Source organism: Bos taurus, chromosome 4 (assembly GCF_002263795.3).
Source record: "Bos taurus isolate L1 Dominette 01449 registration number 42190680 breed Hereford chromosome 4, ARS-UCD2.0, whole genome shotgun sequence".
NCBI classification, from domain to species: domain Eukaryota; kingdom Metazoa; phylum Chordata; class Mammalia; order Artiodactyla; family Bovidae; genus Bos; species Bos taurus.
The window spans coordinates 48,996,665-49,017,489 of record NC_037331.1 but is presented as its reverse complement, the minus strand read 5'-3'; the positions used below and the strand labels follow the sequence as shown (position 1 = coordinate 49,017,489).

Genomic DNA, 20,825 nt, shown 5'->3' with positions numbered 1-20,825 from the left:
TGTGAAATGTTAATTCCTAATTTGGGTCAAAGTAGAAACCAAATCCAAACGGGGATTAGCCACATTAATGGCTTTGTTGATCTCAACGTTTTATGCAGCTAGCGTTTCCAGGAGCCCATGTAAAATGTGCACAAGTAGATCTGTTCTCCAGTTGCTGCTGCTAAGTCGCTTCAGTCGTGTCCGACTCTTAGCGACCCCATGGACTGCAGCCCACCAGGCTCCTCCTTCCATGGGGTTTTCCAGGCAAGAGTACTGGAGTGGGGTGCCATTGCCTTCTCCAGTTAGCAGATGTTAATTGGACAATTATTATGGATGTAGTGCAGTGCCCCAGGGCTAGGAAGAATGGGACATAGAATATGCCTCTAATCATATTATAGCCCAGCTCAGTAGGTAAGAAATAGTCTGTATGAAAAGATTACATCCTGACTTACATCATTCGTTACTAATTTAAAAAGGCAGACATGCTCTTAGAATCTGCTGTTTTGCGAGTACTAGTCTCCACCTTTCACGTCAATAAACCTCTCCTGATATCCACCCTCTATGGTACTTTTGCTTTTAAAAAAATATTCAGCAAATGTTCAGTCAGTGCAAAATTTTCAATTTTAGTGAAAATTGAATATGTGATTACAGCATGAGGATGTACAAGGCAGCAAATACACGGCTCTTGGTTGTGTGCTGGATGGTATTCAAGAATTTACTCCTTAGAGTAAAAGTCAAGTGTTTCCAACCACAAGATTGTGCTGTAGAAAGATAGGAGACAGTTAGACAAGATTGAAAGGAACAAATTAATGTATTGGTGTCATTTTTCGTTCTCTGCATTTGATTTTTCATCACCATTGTTTCAGTGGACATGGAAAATAAATTCAAGACAGACAGATGAGAAAATCAGATGAAAAGGGTGAAGAAGGTGGGGAACACTGGTCAGCAGAGGTGATTGTCCACAAGGCTGATGTGAAATCATATTTCTAAAGCGTTCTGATTGCTTGCAGGAGAACTCAAAAGGATGTAGGAGGAGGAAGGGTTTTCACCCCTAGTTTGATGACAGAATTTCACTGAAGTATTTCAGATGCCACTATTTAGTTTGAGCTGGTTTCCCATTCTCTTCCTCTTCTCGAGATGGTCAACTCCAGTCCTGTGATTTTAAGAAGCTCTGGACTCAGATTACTGCCAAGGGGATTAGAGAAGGAGGAGGCAGGAAGTGAACACTCAGTTTCAATCATGATGTGTTTGGATGTATTGCACCTAGAAATGCCTCATAGGAAAATTTCTCAAACTGTTGCACAGAATTGCTTCATTCCTGTTGATTTCCCAGCATGTAATTGGGACATATGTTCTTGTATTGTGTCTGTGTCTAATAGAAGGTTAATGCCCTCTGAACAACTTTCCCCTTCTATTTCTTCATCCTTCCCCACTCCCCATTTAAAATAATCCTCTGCCTCAAAAAGAGAAAAAAGAAAAACAAACTGAATTAGAAGTTCCAGGCCCAATTCTGCTCCTGACCTGCTCTATCTTGGGTGATTTAGCTCACCTCTCTGAATATCCAACTTTATGATAGTAGAATAACTAAGTTGGATTAGATGATATCCAAACTTCCTTCAAGCTCTTATGCTATAGGAAATTTAACACGTAACTTAATTATCAGTCATGTTGAAAAGCGCCTTGGCATACTAAAAGAATTCCTTGCTGAAAGTTGGGAGGCTGAATCCAAATTGTGGCTTGTTACTAACTATTCATTTGAGCTTTGCAAATCATTTCTGCTCCCTGGCTGCCTTATCTGTAAGGCAGGGAGGTGGGACCTGCTGGGTCTGGGAACTGATAAATACCATCTCTCATCCCTGAGAGACAGACACAAGGGACATGCATCTGGAGAGCATCTTTCTCTACTTTTCACTGGTTAAGGCTGGATTGTAGAACAAGCCAGCATGGGCTTACTGACACATCGCCCCACCCAGGCATGGGCAGAGACCAACAACCACAAGCTCTCTTTCCCCCAAACTCCTTAATGCACAGAAGGAGCTGACCAGAATGCCCAGGACAGGCAGCTATTAGAACGATAGCATGCACTTGGGGAGAGGTACCTCTTTAGGGAGGAGTGAATGAGAGTCGAGGTGAGGCCAGGGGTGTAACTCTAATGCAGTGGTCCTTCTGTGGGATCCCCAGACCAGTGGTGGCAGCGTCACCTCCTAAATCAGGAGACAGAACCCAGCAATCTGTGTTTAAAAGCCCTCCAGGGAATTCTGATTGAAAGTAGTGTTTAAGCCACTGCTCTACTGGAAAGTCCTTCATGTGGAAACATGAGGAATCAGGAATGATGTTCCTAAACAGAGAACATGGTTTCTTAGACTTTTTCTTGTAACGTATGTCTTATCACTGCAGTTCATGACCTCTCTCCTGGAACTGATGCAGGTGCTTGGCTGGTTACTACGGAGACCCCGTCATTGGGTCAGGAGACCACTGCCGCCCTTGTCCTTGCCCAGATGGTCCCGAGAGCGGACGCCAGTTTGCCAGTAGCTGCTATCAAGACCCTGTTTCTTTGCAGCTTGCCTGTGTCTGTAATCCTGGATATATTGGTAAGTGATGTGCAGACTCTCAGAGGAAACGATGTGTCCTCATGAGGTTAGTGGTTAAGAAAGAAGAAAAGCTGAAGAGTGAGCCAATTTAGTTGCTTTTAAAAAAAAAATATTTATTTAAAAGTGAAGGGAATCTGAAATATAAAAGATGTTCTTTTCCTGTTTCGTATGTGGGATAGTCTCGATTCTCATGTCTCTGATAAAAATGTTATAATACAGAGCACAATAACAAGTTCATTTAAAGTCCCTGTGAAGTCTAATGTTCTTAACCAGTTCTGTTCCTAACCAGTAGAAAGATTAATTTATATTTCACTTCTTCCTTCCCTTATCCAACGCCTAATAGGAGAGTCTCAAAAAGTAAAGTAGCCAAATAGTGGGCAGAATGAAGGAAAAAATACCATCTGCGAGTCCCAGACAATAGAATTGATCAAAGCTAGAAATATTCTTCATTATTTGCTGTACTCACATTATCTGCCAGCATTCATGGAGTGTAGCAAGTTGTACATACAGTCTCCCTTTCTTTCATCCTTGATGCCACTGTTTCAGATACTCCTTATGCTTATACACAGCTCAGCCAATTTGCACTTTTTAGGATTTTTTAAAATTTATTGAAGTATAGTTGATCTACAATGTTGTTTATTTCCGCTGTGCAACGAAGTGACTCAGTTATACATATATTCATCCGTTTTCCTGTTCTTTTCCATGTGGTTTATCCCAGGCTATTGAATATAGTTCCCTGTGCTATACAGTAGGAACTTGTTTACTCTTCGAAATCTCTTAAGAAGGGAAATTGGCTGTCACAAAGGGCCTCATTTTTCAGGTTGCTCAGGGAGGAGCCAGGGTTTTTCAATGAAAATAATCCTTGGGTTAAGATTTAACATCAAGCTAAGCTTTTTGCTGTGAAACCATTATTTTGCTCCTGATTGTCCATCCCTGTGTAATGAGGAGCTGAGTCCATGGGTTGGAACTCTCCTAACTGTCCCTCCCCGACCATGACCTCAGAGAACCCAGGCTGAAGCACCATCACTGCAAAGAACCTGCTGCCTTTCCCGACTGGCAACCCGTTCCCTGAAAGTGTGGCCAGCCTTGGCCCAGTAACTAGCGCCCTGGGGATCGAGGCACCACCTGGGTGGGCTCTCTGGTTGGCAGGAATGTCAGGGGACCAGATCTTGCAGTCAGCAAGCCAAAGGCCCCATGCTGGTTTCATTGGACAACAGGCTCCAGATGTGACGAGTGTGCCTCAGGCTTCTTTGGCAATCCCTCAGATGTGGGGGGGACATGTCAGCCTTGCCAGTGTCACCACAACATCGACACAGCAGACCCAGAAGCCTGCGACAAGGAGACCGGGAGGTGCCTCAAGTGCCTGTACCACACGGAGGGGGAGCACTGCCAGCTCTGCCGCTTTGGATACTATGGCGACGCGCTCCGCCAGGACTGTCGTAGTAAGATGCACGCTCCCTCTGCCCCATCCTTGAATGACTTCCACTCTCCTGCTCCTCCTCCCCTGCCTCCTTCTTGAGGGATTTTATTCTTAGGGGATTTATTTCATCTATGTTAGTCATTCAATTCATGTCTGACTCTTTGTGACCCCTTGGACTGTAGCCCACCAGGGTCCTCTGTCCATGGAATTTTCCAGGCAAGAATACTGGAGTGGGTTTGCCATTCCCTTCTCCAGGGGATCTTCCTGACCTAGGGATCGAACCCATGTCTCCTGCATTGCAGGCAGATTCTTTACTGACTGAGCTACCAGGGAAGCCCATTATCTCATCAGGTAAAACACTTCTTCAGAAAGAGAAAATTTCACTAACCACAAGAGAAAGATAAGGATGATTTTTTTTTTTACAGCCTCGTTCCTGGCACTGAAGTGTTGAGCTGTGGCTCAGCACCTGAGAAGGAACCAAAAGCTGTGCCACTGTCCCCATGATTAATGCCATCGATAGAGTGGATTGATTTTTTTTTTTTTTAATTGAAAACAGTTTTGTTAAAATAAGCACAGTGCATCCTTGCATTGCATAAACATCTGGCATATGCAGGTCGATTTTCTTAGGTAACTAAGCAGCTCAGCTATCTGAGGCTGGATATGCCTTTGTGCTCACCAGTAGCCGGCGCCACATGCCTCAGCCTCTGGACTGGCTCCCCAGCAGGCGCAGAGCTCCTCACTGCCCCAGACCTGCACTGCCCTTCACACCAGGCCCGAGGGAGGAAGCCACAGACAAATCATCTCCACAAGTCTAGAGTGGATTGATTTTATGTTCTGCCCGTGGACTTGTTGATGGGCTGAGACTTCTGCATCCCAAATACACACTTTGGTCTACCCTTTTGTCAGTGATGGATAGAGCCTTCCAGCTTAAGGAAAAGAAAGGAGTAACATCTCTGAAGTATCTCTTTCAGAACTCATTATTTCTCTCTTATCGCGAGATCAGCCAGCATTTCCTGCTGCGGCTGCACGGCCCCCAGGCCCCTGTCTTTGTTGATACAAACGCGTGCGGAATGTTGAGGACCAGCAGGACTGGATTCTTTGAAGCCTTCCTGGTTTAAAGGGCTCTACCTGCCATGGCTCACACAGCCGTGACTGCTGTTCCCTGCCCAGAGTTTGAAATCATTAGGTATCTCTGCTCCCACAGCCTGGTTTTTATTTCCAGTTAAATCCTCAATCTTACAATGATTCACCAGCCACTTATTAAATCAAGTATTTTTGAAGGTACATGCCAGCCATTTTACATGTCTGCCTGGGAAATGTCAGAGCTGTGTGGAACACTATAAGATAAGAACCACAGTTTTAGATTATTATTATTATTTTTTAAAATCCCTTCCATTCCATTCTCTTCTTTTCGCATTTCCAGGTTGAAATCTAGAGAGAGAAAGTGGTCGTTGTTTGATGTAGCTGACTTCCGCACTGTCTGTATTTTCTGAGTGGGCCTCTGTAAGTGCATCTGACCAGGTTGTTCTTTTTCAGAGTGTGTCTGCAATTACCTGGGCACGGTGCAAGAGCACTGTAACGGCTCTGACTGCCAGTGCGACAAAACCACCGGGCAGTGCCTCTGCCTCCCTAACGTGATTGGCCAGAACTGTGACCGCTGTGCGCCCAACACCTGGCAACTGGCCAGTGGGACGGGGTGCGACCCCTGCAGCTGTGATGCTGCTCATTCCTTCGGGCCGTCCTGTAATGAGGTGAGGCACTGTCGCCCAGGGCAGCCATCATAACATGAGGAAAGAGGACTTTGAGTCCACATGAAGCTCTTTGGTGGCTGGGCCCCAGTTAGAGAAAGGCACCCCTCCTTGTGGTTACAGCCTTGCACCAGGACACCCAGCTTGGCACACACAGCACAGACTGGATATCTGCCCTCACTTGCCCCCGTGGGCTGGGACAATGTAAAGCAATGTGCACAGAGTCCCCACTGGATACTACTGGGGCACAGCAGCCTAGGACCCCAGCAGCAGCAGGGGGGCAGCTCGCTTTAGAATGGACCAGGGGGGTCATTTTTTCCAATACCTGGCTGCTGAATCAGACTTTTTTTTCTTAGCCGCAGAGCCTGAAACGGGCCACATAACAATAGCCAACATTGTAGAAAGTTCTCCTATTCCCTGACACACACAGAACGGTGTGCCACACACAGTCACAGGTGGTCCAGGCTTGTGAGTGACGTATGAGGATATGAGTGAGGAAACATGTCAACAAAAGGGAACCTGCTCTGGGCCTTCCCAACCCCACTTGCAGAGGAGCGGTTAGGAGATGCCAGCCTGGGGCCCTTGGCACCCACGATTGGGGTGAGGTTCCCTGTGCTCGGTCAGGTCAGGCGCGAGGTCTTCTCGGGCAGGCCGTTAGGTCTCCCGGCCTTGCAGCTGATCTGACACAGGTCTGTCTTTGGCCTCAGTTCACAGGGCAGTGCCACTGCATGCCTGGCTTCGGAGGCCGCACCTGCAGCGAGTGCCAGGAGCTCTTCTGGGGGGACCCCAGCGTGGAGTGCCGAGGTGAGCATGGGCGCCGGACTCGCAAGTGGATGGGCCGGGTGTCTGTGGGAGCTTTCTGTCCAGCACAGCACAAATGAACTTGTCTATAAGAACTAGGCTGAATTACAAAAGAAAGCATGCTCATTGTTTAACAACCACAAAACCTGGAACCCATCTCCACCTACATGGAGACATGTAGCTGGTAAAAGTGGGCCTGCTGACTGCTGGCTTCGCTCCCCAGGGCTGAGGCTTGTCTGCCTCGGTACAGACAAGCATACATACACACTCCAGATCACACAGAATGGCTGTATTTTTTACTATTTTTTAAGTTGAAGCATAGTTGATTTCCTTGGTGACTCGGACAGTAAGCGTCTGCCTGCAATGCTGGAGACTCGGGTTCCATCCCTGGGGCAGGCCATGGCAACCTACTCCAGTATACTTGCTTAGAGAATCCCTTGGACAGAGGAGCCTGGCAGTTGTTTGATGTGGCTGACTTTCGCAACCATGGGGTTGCAAAGAGTCGGACGCAGAGCCATGAACGCATAGTTGATTGACAATATTTCAGATGTACATCTTAGTGAATCAGTTATATATACGTATTTTCCAGATTCTTTTCCCTTATGTGTTATTACAAGGTACTGAATATAGTTCCGCGCTGTACATAGGTCTTTGTTGTTTTTCTGTTTCACATATAGCTGTGTATGTGTTAATCCCAACCTCATAATCTATCCCTTCTCCACCGCCACCTTTCCCTTTTATAACCATAAGCTTATTTTCTGTGTCTGTAGGTCTTTTTCTGTTCAGTAAATAAGTTCATTTGTACTGTTTTTTTAGATTCCACATGTAAGTGATTCATAGAGTCTTTGTCTTTCTCTGACTCACTTAGTGTGATTATCTCTAGGTCTGTCCATGTTGCTGCAAATGGCATTATTTCATTCTGTTTTTATGGCTGAGTAATCAGAATGGCTTTTTAAAATGCTTTTAAGCAAAGTGAGCATCAAGTTCTGCACATGGATTCCCCCCTAACAGTATTTTGGGGTAAGCTTCCTTGTCAGCACAAGCATTCTGGTAAGATGGTTTGATCCCAGTGAAACAAGCAGATAGTGCTGACAGTTAAAGCCCTCAACTGTCACCCCCACCAGCAAGAACTCGGAGGGTAACGTCCTAGAACCCTCGTGTGCAACAAAGGAGCGGGAGACAGGACCACCACATGTGTTAAATGTGACGAAAACCCAGATTCTCCCTTAGGCTTGTGACTAACTAGGACTTTGAGGGAAAGCTTGATGTTTTCTTAAGAACAAGATATTGCTACAGGCATGTGAATCAGAAGGATTGCTTAATTTTTATGCTGTTGCAGTATTTTTCCTGCCAGGTTATTTTTCAGATCTTAAAGCATTCTTGGAGAAGATTTTAGTAGACTGTTCCTATACTGTTTTCCTCTTCTTTCTTTCCTACTTGGGTTTTCTTCCTTATGTTTTAAGTTTATAACTATGGATAAATATCTTCTGTACTTTCTTATTTGCTCTTTGATATATTTTCTTCATTATACGTATGAAATTCTGGGTCCCTGTTGGACACTACATTTTTAAAAAAAATCTCTTTTTTAGACTGAACTGTAGTGAGAAATAATATAGGTTAGCAGTTCATTCAGAATCTTCTGCTGAAAGTCACAAATCTAGAAGCTGCATGTTGTTTCAGAGTCAGCTCATATGTTCCTTAACTAAGTCCAAAGATTCAAGCAGTAGACATGACCAGAACCAATGGCCTGTGATTTGTTTCTTTCATTCGCTGTGTAGCCAGAAGGGTCTGCGCCAGTATCTTGGATGAGACGAATGTTTGCTCCACAGAGGAGATGACGAGGGCTGTGTAGATATACAGATGTATTCATATATATCATTCTTCAGTCCCCGACATTGGTTCTTAATGGAACCTGATTTTCTCACTTCCTTTAGAAGGTCCATGATATTCAGTGGACCACTTGCTCTAGGAGGTCCCTTGCAAGTAAAATCCTGCTTAAAATCTGGTTTCTTCAGGACTTCACCACTATTTTGTTAAATTTCTCAATCGTATACTGCCCCAGGGGCTTGATTTTCTCCAGATAATGGCTCTATCATGCTTATAGCCTGATTCTGTCAGCATGTGTCATTGGCAAAATAGCTTTGACTGCCAAAGCTTTCTGACCTTTTGCTCCATCTAAGCTTTGTTAGCATGAAAAGCCTGTTTCCCAGAGTCAGAGTCAATCAGAGGATTGTTCACTTAACACTCAGAACTTTACCCCTTACCCTTTTATCTTTAAACCTTCACCTCTAAATCTGCCAGAGAAATTGTGGCTTATAAGCACAGTATCAACTTGTTTAGGTCAAAAGTGAGATCATGTTTTAGAAATTTTGCAAGGAGAGAAATCCATGGCATTGATGTTCGCCAACTTCTTTTGTTTGTTTTACGCAGAGGAAAGGTCAGCCTGTTACATAAGAAACTGTGGAGACCCAAATGCTTTTGACACCCCATGAAGGAAGTTCATAACTGAAGGCAACTAGAAAGGGCAAGAATTGACTGCAGCATGCAGTGGGGGAGTCCTGGCCAGCTATGGGCCCTGTGCACACAGGATAGATAGCTGTTGGAGCAAGACCAGAATAATCTGATGAGGGCAGGGACAAGAATGCAGGAACAGATCGAGTTCAGGAACACAATCACCAGTGCAAATGGGAGGGCAAGAGATTGAAGGGACAGGGTCCAGCAACCAGCGGGAACACAAGTAGGTGTTATCTGAAATTAGATTGAACTATGGGCAATGAAAATGTGAACAGTCTTCTCAGATTAAGTCACTCACTGCCCAGGAGTGAATTTCAAATCTTTCGGTTGAACAAGGCACAAGTTCAGACTTTCTGGAGCCACCTCACTAACAATATGCTTATAGAAAGACTTAAGTCATAGCTAAGTATTCTCCTTATGGAAAAACATGGAGTTATGTCAAAGACAAACGAGCTGAGCCTCCAGCTCGTGAATTGTTGAATGTTCCCATTGTCCAGGCGGGTTGGGGCTCTTGGCCGACAGTGCTGAGTCTGAACAAGCCCGTCACTGTGCTGGACGGAGAGGAGCTCGCCCACCCAGTCCTGAACGTGCCCGAGAAAAACCTCTGCCCAGAGCTCTGCCCCATACCCTGAGGAGTCAAAGGGTCACAGGAGGAATCTTCTGTTGACTGGCAGACCGCAGAGGCAAGGCCTCTGGCTCTTGGGAAAGGCCAGGCTGATTGGAAATAGGGGCCATAGGTGAGAGGCTCTGGCTGTTTTTTTCATCCTGCTTGTTTCTCATTTCCAGTAGTTTTTGGTAGAAAATCGAAGCACATTTTTGCTCAGACATAGTTTGTTTTTTTAATGCTTGTCATCTTTTCTCAGGCTGGGATTCCTTTATAATCACCCACCTTTTTGCTTTATTTCCAGGATGGCTCAGGAAGTCAGATTTAATTTGACTCTCTAGAGAATTGCAGATCTTTTTGTTAGTAGAGGGAAGGCTTGTCCATAGCCACGTACCAGATCCAGCTCACAGCCCCCTTCAGTAGAGTTTGACTGGAGCACAGTCATGCCCTGGTTTGTCCATATTGTCCGGGCTCCCTTTCTGCTGCAGGGCCAGTGTTGAGGAGTTGTGATGGAGCCTTTTATAGAAAACGTTTACCATCTCCTGGGCCAGACAGCCAGCTCATTTCTGCAGATGAATCCTATTCATTCTCCAACTTCCGTTTCAAAACTTTTGAAACTTCCATTTAAAATCATACTACTGAGGCAAAAAAATTAAAAAAAAAAACACGTGGGACTGGAGGAGGTTAGAGAATTTACAGAAAAAGAAAATCACATTTCAGAGATTAGAAAGTACTGAAATTTCCCTTAGAGTAAAATAGAAATGCCGAAGTAAAGCAAGAATTAACCTTTGGCATGAGAGCACATCCCCTGGGATCTATTGAGGCAGGTTCATGACAAAAATGAGTAAACCCTGTCCCCTGACGTGAGGAGAGCACTCTCTTGGTCCCCAGGCAGCTTCAAGTTCAAAAGGAAAGGTGTGGGGACCAACACAAGCCTGAGTGACTGCCCAGTGTGCCCAGAGGGGAGTGGACACTGGGGAGGAGGGCCGCTCCCTGATCAGGGCACCTTGCAGGCTCCGGGGGGAAACAGCGCGTGAAGCTGCAGGAGGGCAGGAAACGAGAGGTGCTGAACTCTGCAGGTGTCATAGCGGGGAGCCAGCAGGAAACGAGAGGTGCTGAACTCTGCAGGCGTCAGGGCCGGGGGAAGCCAGGCAGGGACCGGAGTCCCCTCGGCAGGTGTCATGGGAACTGTCTTCATGGAGAGACAGAGGAGATTCAGTGCCATCAGATGGTGGAAAGCCCTTGAGGATGGACTTTCTTCAGTGGGCAGAGGAGGTCTTGCAGACAAGAAGGGACGGATACGAAGAAAGCAGAAAGGGACACTTGCTAAGAAAGAGGCACGTAGGCTATTTCCCATTCTGCTGTTTCCTTGCTGACAGTTTCTTCCAGATCTCAGAGTCTGTAAAATGGGTACACTATTTTTCATCTACCAACCTCTGAGAGATCATGTTTTATTAATTTTTTAGTTGAAGTACCATTGCTGTACAATAGTATATAAGTTACATGTGTCCAATATAGTGATTAACAATTTTTAAAGGTTATGCTCCATTTACAGCTTTTTTTTTTAATAGTGACTATATTCCCTCTGTTGTGCAATATATCCTTGTAGCTTATTTTATGTACTTATTTATTTGGCTGCGTCAGGTCTTGGTGGTGGCAGTCTTCTTCATTGTGTCACGTGGGGTCTTTGGTTGTGGCATGTGGGCCCTCCAGCTGTGTCATGGTCTCTGGTTGCTCAGGCTCTGTAGTTGTGGCACATGGGTTCCAGAGTGCTCCAGCTCAGTAGGTGTAACACACAGGCTCAGTTGCCCTGCAGCATATGGAATCTTAGTTCCCCAACCAGGGATTGAACCCGTGTCCCCTGCATTGCAAGTTGGATTCTTAACCACTGGACCACCAGGGAATCCCTCCTTGTAGCTTATTTTATACTTAATAGTTTGTACCTCTTGTTTTAAATGAGGAGAAAACTTAGTAAAAATAGAGATGACCCACTGCCCATGTAACCAAGAATATATTTATATAGGAAGGTGGAATTCTCATGGCTCATTAAAATGATGACAGTCTCATTTTTAGAATGCTGTTCTTCATCTTCATGATTTGTTCATCTTAAAAATCAGGCAACAGCTTTCACTATATATAGTCCTTTCCAAGAGAAAGGTTTTGGTCCTTCACCTAATAATTCTTTAAAGCCACACTGAGTTGCAGGTCCCCTGGATTCCTATCCCTTCCTCTAAAGAGGAGAAAACACATTGGGCCTGTCGGAGACAACCAGTACAATTACTTGATAAATTTTCCCAGTCCCAGTGTATGTGAGGTTGGAGAGTCTCCTTCACAGCTTTACTGTCTGTAAAGTTTTAAACTGTCAGGTGAGAACCAACCTTTCTGCTTCAGCAGAAAGGAAGATACTCTTAGTGGGTATTTTTTACAAGGTCATAAGTTTGGGCCTTTTAGTACTTGCCTCCAAGGTGACCCCATCAGAGAAGCAGTTCTGGAAGCTTAATAAAAGAAGGAAGCACATGTCCACTGGCGCTTAACAATTCACCAGCTTCAGTTTGAAATGAAAACCTGATGCGTTTTTAGGTAGTCAGACTTTTTCAGTGATGAAACTGCAGTCCAGCCATCTATTAAATTTGACTCTGCTTTTCAAATGGAAGAAAGGAATGTGGTCAGCAAACGGGTCCTAGTCTCTGGAGGTGCCAGAGCACTGCCCACCCTCTGGGACACTGGTCTTGAAGGGCAGGGTCCAGAGATCAGCTAGCATGAGAATTAGGTAGATTTTGGGAAAAGAACGTGACCGCTTTTTTCACATTATGTAATCATTTGCCAAATATGCCTTCCATTGCTAACCTTTCTGTTGAAGTGACTTGTTGGAGGGCACAGTTTTAGACTTTCTGCTGTTGTCTCATTAGCAATATGCTTCTGGGAAGACTTAAGTCATAGGTAGGTATTCTTCCTATGACAAAACACGTAGCTGTGTGAAAGACAAGGAAAGTCGTAATGAGAGGCCACTTGCCTTTTAAATCCCACAGTTTGGGACCAATATTTTCCCCCTCAAAGAGGCCATGACAGAATGAGAGCAAGACATGCCTATTCCAATGACATAAATGAACACTTGTTAGAGAAATTAAAAATAAACTCAATGTATGCACACATCCCTTGCCCCCAGCATGAATTCAGTGAAAACCTCTTTAGGACTACACCTTTGCATTATCTTCAGGAAAGAAAGATTTTCTAAGCAAACTAAAAGCATATGCACCATCTGGCACTGTTGTCCCCAGCATAACAGTAAAGCAGGACAGATCTGGGGCTTCCCTGGTGGTCCAGTGGTTAAGATTCTCTGCTTCCAATGCAGGGGGCATGGGTTCGATCCCTGGTTGGGGAACTAAGATCCTACATCCTATAGTGCGGCCAAAAAAAAGTAGGACAGATCTGCTGGGCCACGTGAGGCCCCACACAGAGCTCCCCACTGGGGCCTGCAGGACAGGAGCACCTGACAGCCTCATTCATTTCAAATGGCATCAAAGGCCCTCTGCTTACACAAGTCCTTAGGTCCATTCATCAGCTTACACTGGTGAACTAGAAGGTCATGATTGCTCCACTACCCCCCTCCACACAGACACACACACACATACACTTAACATGCAAAAGGAAAAGGAAGGTGAACAGCTGGGAAGATAACATGGTCAGTACTTCTCAAAATTGGGTATAGTGACCCTCAATATCAGCATCTCTTGGCAACTACTAGAATATAAATTCTCAGGCCCCACTGATTCCAGATCTGTGGGGAGAAATGGGGCGAATGTGTTAAATGAGCCCTGTACATGATTCTGATGCCTGCTGGAGTTTGAGAGGCTAGGACTCAGATGACCTAGGTAACTTACAGCTTTCTGGAAGATGACTAAATGCTATGAGATGATATGGAAATCCGTTCCTGAAGGCTAAACAACACAGACCTTCAGATACAAGCATTAGCCGAGTTCTTCCCAGTCTCTTTGATTTTAGAAACTGATGGAGGCAGTGGTTTTCCCAAGTCTTTCCCTTTCTTTTTTTTTTTTTTTTGAGGCGGGGGGGTGTCATTAGGTATTCCACTAGAAAAAGATACCACAGTATAATGAGTTTGGGATATGACTGGGTAAAAAAAAAAATGTGGAACAAGGTTTTTAATGCAGAACTCTTCTGAGTTTTTAACATGCTTTTGTTTTGAATTTTCAAAAGGAGAACGTAGAATTTCCCAAAGCTACTTGATCACAGAACTCTCATCTCATCCTGAAAGCAATCCTAAGAGTGGCTAGGTATAATCATTATCCCTTATAGACATGGAAAGCATGACTCAGTTTTTGTCCCAGCTAGGGTCGGGTGTGGGGAAGGCAGGATTCACCAGCAGGCAGCCTGAGTGTTTATTACAACACTGTTCTACTCAAACTTGGTGCTTGAGATCGCGGATTGTAGTTGGCAAACAGAGGCCAGGAAAAGCTAAAGGAACAATACAAAGCAGGGTGTGAGGAGAGTCAGGTGAATGGTCCAGTCCACAAACACACATCTTTCTGGCTTTGGAAGGTGGAGTATTTTGTTTCCAGGACCATCCATGAAACTGGTTCTGGAAAGTGTTTCATTAGAAAGTCTTTTGGAGACAATACTATTGACTCAGGAAGGGTTTTTTGGTTTTTAATCGAAATGTAGTTGATTTTCCAGTGTTGTATTAGTGTCAGGTGTACAGCACAGTGATTCAGTTATATGTATATTTTCGGTTATATGTATATTTCCTACTATGCATTATTACAAAATATTGTATAGTTCCCTGTGCTCTATAGTAGGTCCTGGTTGGTTATCTGTTTCATATATAGTAGTGCTGCAGTGAACATCGTTGTGCTTTGCCACAATTGAGTCCTAGGAAAATTATTTTCTTTTGTAGGGGGTGTGTTGATGTCTCTTTTATGCCTGTATCAAAAGTGAGGGTAGAGCCTCGTTTGGCAGACAGTTGAGCTCCAGTTTGAGAGTTAACCCTGTGCACAGAGCTGAGAATGGAAAGATGGTTAAAGGTGTACCTCTGCCCTTGGAGTCCACAATCTACTTAGGGAAATAGGATCTTTGTTTTTATTTTTATCCCCACCTTTTCCCAGAAGGGGTTTAAGGCCAGGGATAAGGGGTGTGTGTGTGTGTGCATGCTCAGTTGTGTTCAACTCTGCGATCCATAGACTGAGGTCCGCCAGGCTCCTCTGTCCATGGTATTTTCCAGGCAAGAGTACTGGAGCAGGTGGCCACTTCCTTCTCCAGGGGATCTTCACGACCCACGGGTCAAACCCGAGTCTCTTACGTTTCCTGCGCCAGCAGACAGGTTCTTTACCCCTAGTGCCACCTGCAGGCCTTTGTTATTCAAACACTGAACAATACAAATGTCAAGTGTTGATAGAAAACCAAGTTAGTCATCCGAGCTTTGGGACTCTGAGCTGGGGTTCAGTGGCGCAGTGCCTCAGATGCCAACCCTACTGGGCCAGTGAGAGGTTGGCACTGAATGGCTCCCAAGGCCTTTGCACTTCAGATGTTTTATGAGCCTCTGCTCTTAGCGCTGGGGGTGGTTAGTGCAATGGCAGGCACACACAAGTTAGATGATACTTAATTGAAAGCCTTTTAACCAGACGCTTAGAATTCCTGAGACTTCTTTCTCATTTAGTTTTCTCTTTATCAACCTTATTGCATTTCATCAACCGTTCACTGTTCTGTGAACGGGTAGAGGGATGTTGGTATGTTGCTTGCTCATCACTGCTCTATCTTAGGCCAGAGGCCTCACATCTTTAGGGTATCACCTGACAGACCCTGTCCTGTCCTGACAGGATCTACAGACAGGTCAAAAAAAGGGGAGCAGAGGCAAGACAGAGCTTAAAAGCACAGACTCTGGAGCTGCAAAGTGCTGAGTTAGACTCCTGGCTTGGCCGCTTCCCTGCTGCAAGACTTGGCAGTCACATAATCTCTCTAGACCTCAGTTTTCACATCTATAAAACTGATGATTGTAATACTTGGATCCCATAGGGTTATTGTGAGGATTAAGTGAGACGATGCATGTAAACCAGTTGTACAGAGGCAAGTACAATGATGCACAATGGTGTTCACTTAAAGAAAAATTTATTATCACTATAATTGTTAAGCAGCAGCTAGCCAGGGTTGAGGTACCGCGTGTTGTTGGGGGAGCAGCTATAGTCTCTGTGAGGGTCATTGGTAAACTGCCGTAGGCCATGTACAGACCTTCCTGTGTAACAGTGGCTGAGGGTATAACTGCCTAGTGGCTGTTTGGGCTCTAGTGGCTCAGCCAGCATTGCTGTCTCCCTTCTAGCCTGTGACTGCGACCCCAGAGGCATCGAGACACCGCAGTGTGACCAGTCCACTGGCCAGTGTGTGTGTGTGGAGGGCGTGGAGGGCCCACGCTGTGACAAGTGCACCCGGGGCTACTCGGGCGTCTTTCCCGACTGCACACCCTGCCACCAGTGCTTTGCTCTTTGGGACGTGATCATCGCTGAGTTGACCAACAGGACCCAGAAGTTCCTGGAGAAAGCCAAGGCCTTGAAGATCAGTGGTGTGATTGGGCCTTACCGGGAGACTGTGGACTCGGTGGAGAAGAAAGTCAACGAGATCAGAGACATCCTGGCCCAGAGCCCAGCTGCCGAGCCACTGAAGAACATCGGGAATCTCTTTGAGGAAGCAGAGTAAGTAGTTGATAAGCCAGAGTAACAGCTCACGATGTTGTTTCAACTTGGTGAATCAACAGCACGGTGCTTCCATCAGGAGGGGTGGTCAGTGCTGTGAGTGAAAATAGATGCTGGGCATTCATTTTCTGGCAGTCACTGCTCTGGGCTTGGGGGCAAATGGACCCAGAGTTGTGGGGACTGCAGTGCAGAATGTGTACACGTTATATTCAGCACTTTTCTCTGCAAACAATAACTCTTTGGCAGTAGAAGGTCTGGATACAGAGACAAAGGATCCATAACAGTCACAACTGGGTTACTTGCTAGGCTTGTGAACTAAAATGACTCACACACTTCCAGGCCTCCCTTCTCACCTGCGGCGGAGGGGAGGATACTCTTAACTTTTTCCTTACAGAGTAACAAAAGGATTAATCTATGAAATGGTAATGTAATTGCAGAAAACATTATAAATATAAGTTGTTGTCATATGTTTTGCTACTTCCAGGAAAATTCCATTACCACAAGTAAGACTTCTATTTCTAGGTTATTTCTACTGCTCAGCTATTGGTCCACTAGAGCTGTGCTTCATTCATCCAATTTTAACAGATTCCCTACGATGAAAATTCCTCTTCTTAGTCCTTCTCTGGGCAATCATATCTCTGATTGGAGAGAGTGTATTTTGCCAGTGAAAGCAGAGAGAATTGAGCTGAGTGATGCTGAACTTTTATGAGATTATTTTTTTCCCATTTCTCCCAGTTATCTTTCCTGTTCTCAAACATTCCAACTCCCTTTGCCAGAAAGGACCCCCAAAACAGCAAAATAAGATCTAGGCTAAAGGACAAAACAGGAAAGGATATGGAGCATTTGTGCTTCTCCAAATGCTATGAGTTTTTATTATAGATTCCCCATTTGGCAGGAGCAGGGGCTTTGTTTCATGGCTAAATCCTATACATTCAGGCAATAGTACATTATGCCAGAACTACAGGAGCAATTTTGTGTGATGGTACTTTAATCAGCATCTCTAAGAAGTCAGACGGACTTTTCATTCATCTCCACACTGTGTACGAGAAGCAGGAAGCTAACAGCTGACATTAGCTCAAGTACCTTGTAGGAGGTCCTTTCAACAAATTCTAGATTTAAAGTAACTGGTCCCTTGACTTCAAGCCTCAGATCTTGTGCCCAAGATCATGTGGTTGATCAGGGTGTTAGGAGATGTCTGATGTGAGGCGATAATGCATTTAATGAGGAATTTTACCTCATTAAAAAAAGACCACAGTACAGCTCAGCCTTCTTACATGTAGCGATAACAAGCCTTAAAAGGCCCTGGTCTGAATGCAACCCCATTTAAGAAACGATTCTTGACCTTGGCGTCATGCACCTTAAGGGAGAACAAAAAACTCTGGGATCCTTCGGGAGCCTGCCAGAAGAGCGATTACATTCCACTGGCAGCTCTGGTTCTACCTTCGCTCTTCATCTAATCACACAGATTGTAATCATCTCAGGAAAACTAATTTCATTAATCTATTTCCAACACAGTATCCAAGGATGCATGTTTTAGGATCCTGAGTGGCATTATTTAAAAATCTACAATGTAAGGTGTTTTTTTTTTTTTTTAATTATAACATTATATGAGACCTGAGGAGAAATGAAAGCCTTCTGGGAATCAACAGATTAATAAAAGCAAAGCACTGGGAAAAAAAGAAACTAGCCTCAGGTCAGGAAAAAAAGCCATCAGGTTTACAAAATGTAATTTAACCCACAAATCCTTTTAAGCACTTTTCCTTTGAGTTGGGTCATGGTATTATCTCAGCCTTAAATATCATTTTTCAAATGGCCTCCAACCTTTCAGCATCTCTACATTTTCCCAGTTTTTTATATGATTATATCCCTGAGAAGACAATTACACTCCATTAGGTGATACCCAGAGCTGAGGTCTTCATGATTTGCACTTTCTTTGTGATATGTACACACCTGCGCACTGCATATGCGAGTAATTTACAAATAGATGCCTAAACTACAGCTTTGGAGACAGAAGATACAGAACAAAGGCAGTTGGGTTTGCATTCCAAACGAAATATTGTGCAAAGTAAACGGTTATCATATTCCATCCTCAGTGATGCTGCTTTCTTTCTCAGGAAAAATGAAAGGGTTGCTTTGTTGGTGGAAGGTGGCTCCTTTGATGGGACTTTGTCTGAAGGGGGGTGTGTATGAAAAGCTTCTTTGCCTTGTTCCCACTGTCTTCCTGGTGGCCATGGGGCTTTCTTTCTGCATGTCTTATCTTGAAGGAGATCCCTGAGGTTCAGATAGGAGTGTTTTTGGCAGGTGACTGGGAGCCATAATTCTACATGGGAGTCACTTATGTCTTTTGAGTTTGTGGAATTGTATGGGCTTGCAGCTGTTTATGTTACAGAGTGGGACGCATGCTCTGGATCTGTGCTCATGTTACATCAGATATTGAGAATCCCTCAAATAGCCCATCTGTCACAACACAGCTGAGTGGAACTGCTGTGTTTTCCTTCAAAGCGTTGAAGAAAGAAAAATCATTAGATTTAACATAATCTCTTAATGATAAGATTAAAACCAGTACTTGAAGATGAACTGTTATAAACTACTGAATCAATTTGAAATTACAGAGTAATGGATACAGTATTAGGGGAAAATGTAAAAATGAGACTTCTCATTTTCCCTTGACTTTCTTGCCCTTAAGTTCATTTACCCTTCTCTTTACAGGAAACTAACTAAAGATGTCACAGAAAAGATGGCACAAGTACAAGTGGATTTGTCTGACACAGCTATGCAAAACAACAGCACAGCCAGACAACTAGATACTCTACAGGCAGAAGCCGAAAGTCTAGATAACACAGTGAAAGAGCTTGCTGAACAGTTGGAATTGATCAAAAATTCAGATATTCGGGGTGAGCATTTTTTTAATGCAAATACTTAATGGAGCACTTTCAGAAGAAAAGTAAGTGCTTTGTAATAATTTTAAAGCTTTTCCTCATTGAGTCTCTGGCACAAAGGAGGATTAAAGTCATTTTGTCAGTGTGGGATGTGGGGCACAGACGAGACTGCATGGAGTGGGCAGTGGTCTTTGTGTTAGAATGGCATCCCATTTAGTGGTTGACCTTCATATGACTTGAAAAGGGGCTCTTATAAAAAGTTAAGAAATCAAGTTGATACTTCTGCAAATCATTTTATATTCAAGAATGTTACTTGACCAGGAAATCACACTTGCAAATCATTTATTGATATTGTAGGCCATATTATATAGGACCCTCTCCCCGCAAAGCAAAAGAAAGTAAAATATGTCAGATCACTCTATGCATCCTGTTTTATGCATGATTACATTTTTTTTTTTAGCTAGTTCCTTTAAAGCCAAAACATGTCAGGCTGTTTTATGTATATAACATTAGCCATTTGAGTGGATATAAACAGTTAAATGAGAAAAGGGAAAACTCATCTGGACATGTAATCTACAAGTTGTCTCACACCAGCTATTTAGAAAGAACTGGATGCTTGCCTGTGTAGGAACAAAATCTTCATGATTGACTTAATTTTTTTAATCCAGATGTTTGGCATCCTCCAGAGCCACAGTTAGGTGCCAATGGGACAAAGTATATTCATTGATCATGAGAAGAAAGTTGTATTTCTTTAAGGTTTTTATTCTTTGAATTTTAAAACAAAACCATATGGTCAATTTAGGAAGATTGGGTACAAGGGGATTAACTGTGGGCAATTTCATCTCATGCTCTAGGAGCCTTGGACAGCATTACCAAGTATTTCCAGATGTCTCTAGAGGCTGAGGAGCGTGTGAATGCCTCCACCACAAGTTCCAACAGCACGGTGGAGGAGTCGGCCCTCACTAGAGACAGGGTGGAAGATTTTATATTGGAGCGAGAGTCGCAGTTCAGAGAGAAACAGGAGGAGCAGGCCCGCCTTCTGGATGAACTGGCAGGCAAACTACAAAGTCTTGACCTTTCAGCTGCTGCCGAAATGGTAAGGTTTGAGTTTGGCCCCCAGGCTGCCATGCTACAAGAGAAAAAATACCCTGCTTTGTCTTTAACACTGTCCACTTTGCAGATGAGTCAGCGGGAGGGAAACCGGTCTGGGGTTTCTGTGACCAAGCCAGATTAAAAACAGCAGCATGTGAGTTTCCGCCTTCCTCTCGCAGCAATTTCTCTGTGGTACAACCAAAGAATCAGGACTACTCTCCCATGCTGCTGAATTGACTCACTTCTTATCTAAATGGGATTCTTTTTATACTGTGGACATTTTTTTTAAAACTTTGTTCTGACTTGAAGTGCAAATTGCATCCCAGTGAAACAATTCAGAATCATTCTCAGAGAGACTGCCTAAAAAAAAATAAAGGAAGCTAAAGAATTTTTTTTAATGGATAGGTTATTAGTTAAAATGTTCCTTTGTCCTAGTAACTTTACATAGTTAAGATTAACCTGAGACCAGCCTAGAAAGTAAATTTACTTCCCAGAAGCT

At 44.2% G+C, this 20,825-nt stretch overlaps 1 protein-coding gene across 1 annotated transcript in view; it reads left to right on the top strand.

Moving 5' to 3' along the window:
- LAMB1 (laminin subunit beta 1) overlaps window positions 1–20,825 on the top strand; it is a 76,699-nt gene that overhangs the window by 44,893 nt on the left and 10,981 nt on the right. The window contains 7 exon segments of the mRNA NM_001206519.1: window positions 2,407–2,570; window positions 3,788–4,012; window positions 5,527–5,741; window positions 6,446–6,542; window positions 15,986–16,355; window positions 19,065–19,249; window positions 20,089–20,330. Of these exon segments, the coding sequence (NP_001193448.1) occupies window positions 2,407–2,570; window positions 3,788–4,012; window positions 5,527–5,741; window positions 6,446–6,542; window positions 15,986–16,355; window positions 19,065–19,249; window positions 20,089–20,330 (1,498 nt within the window).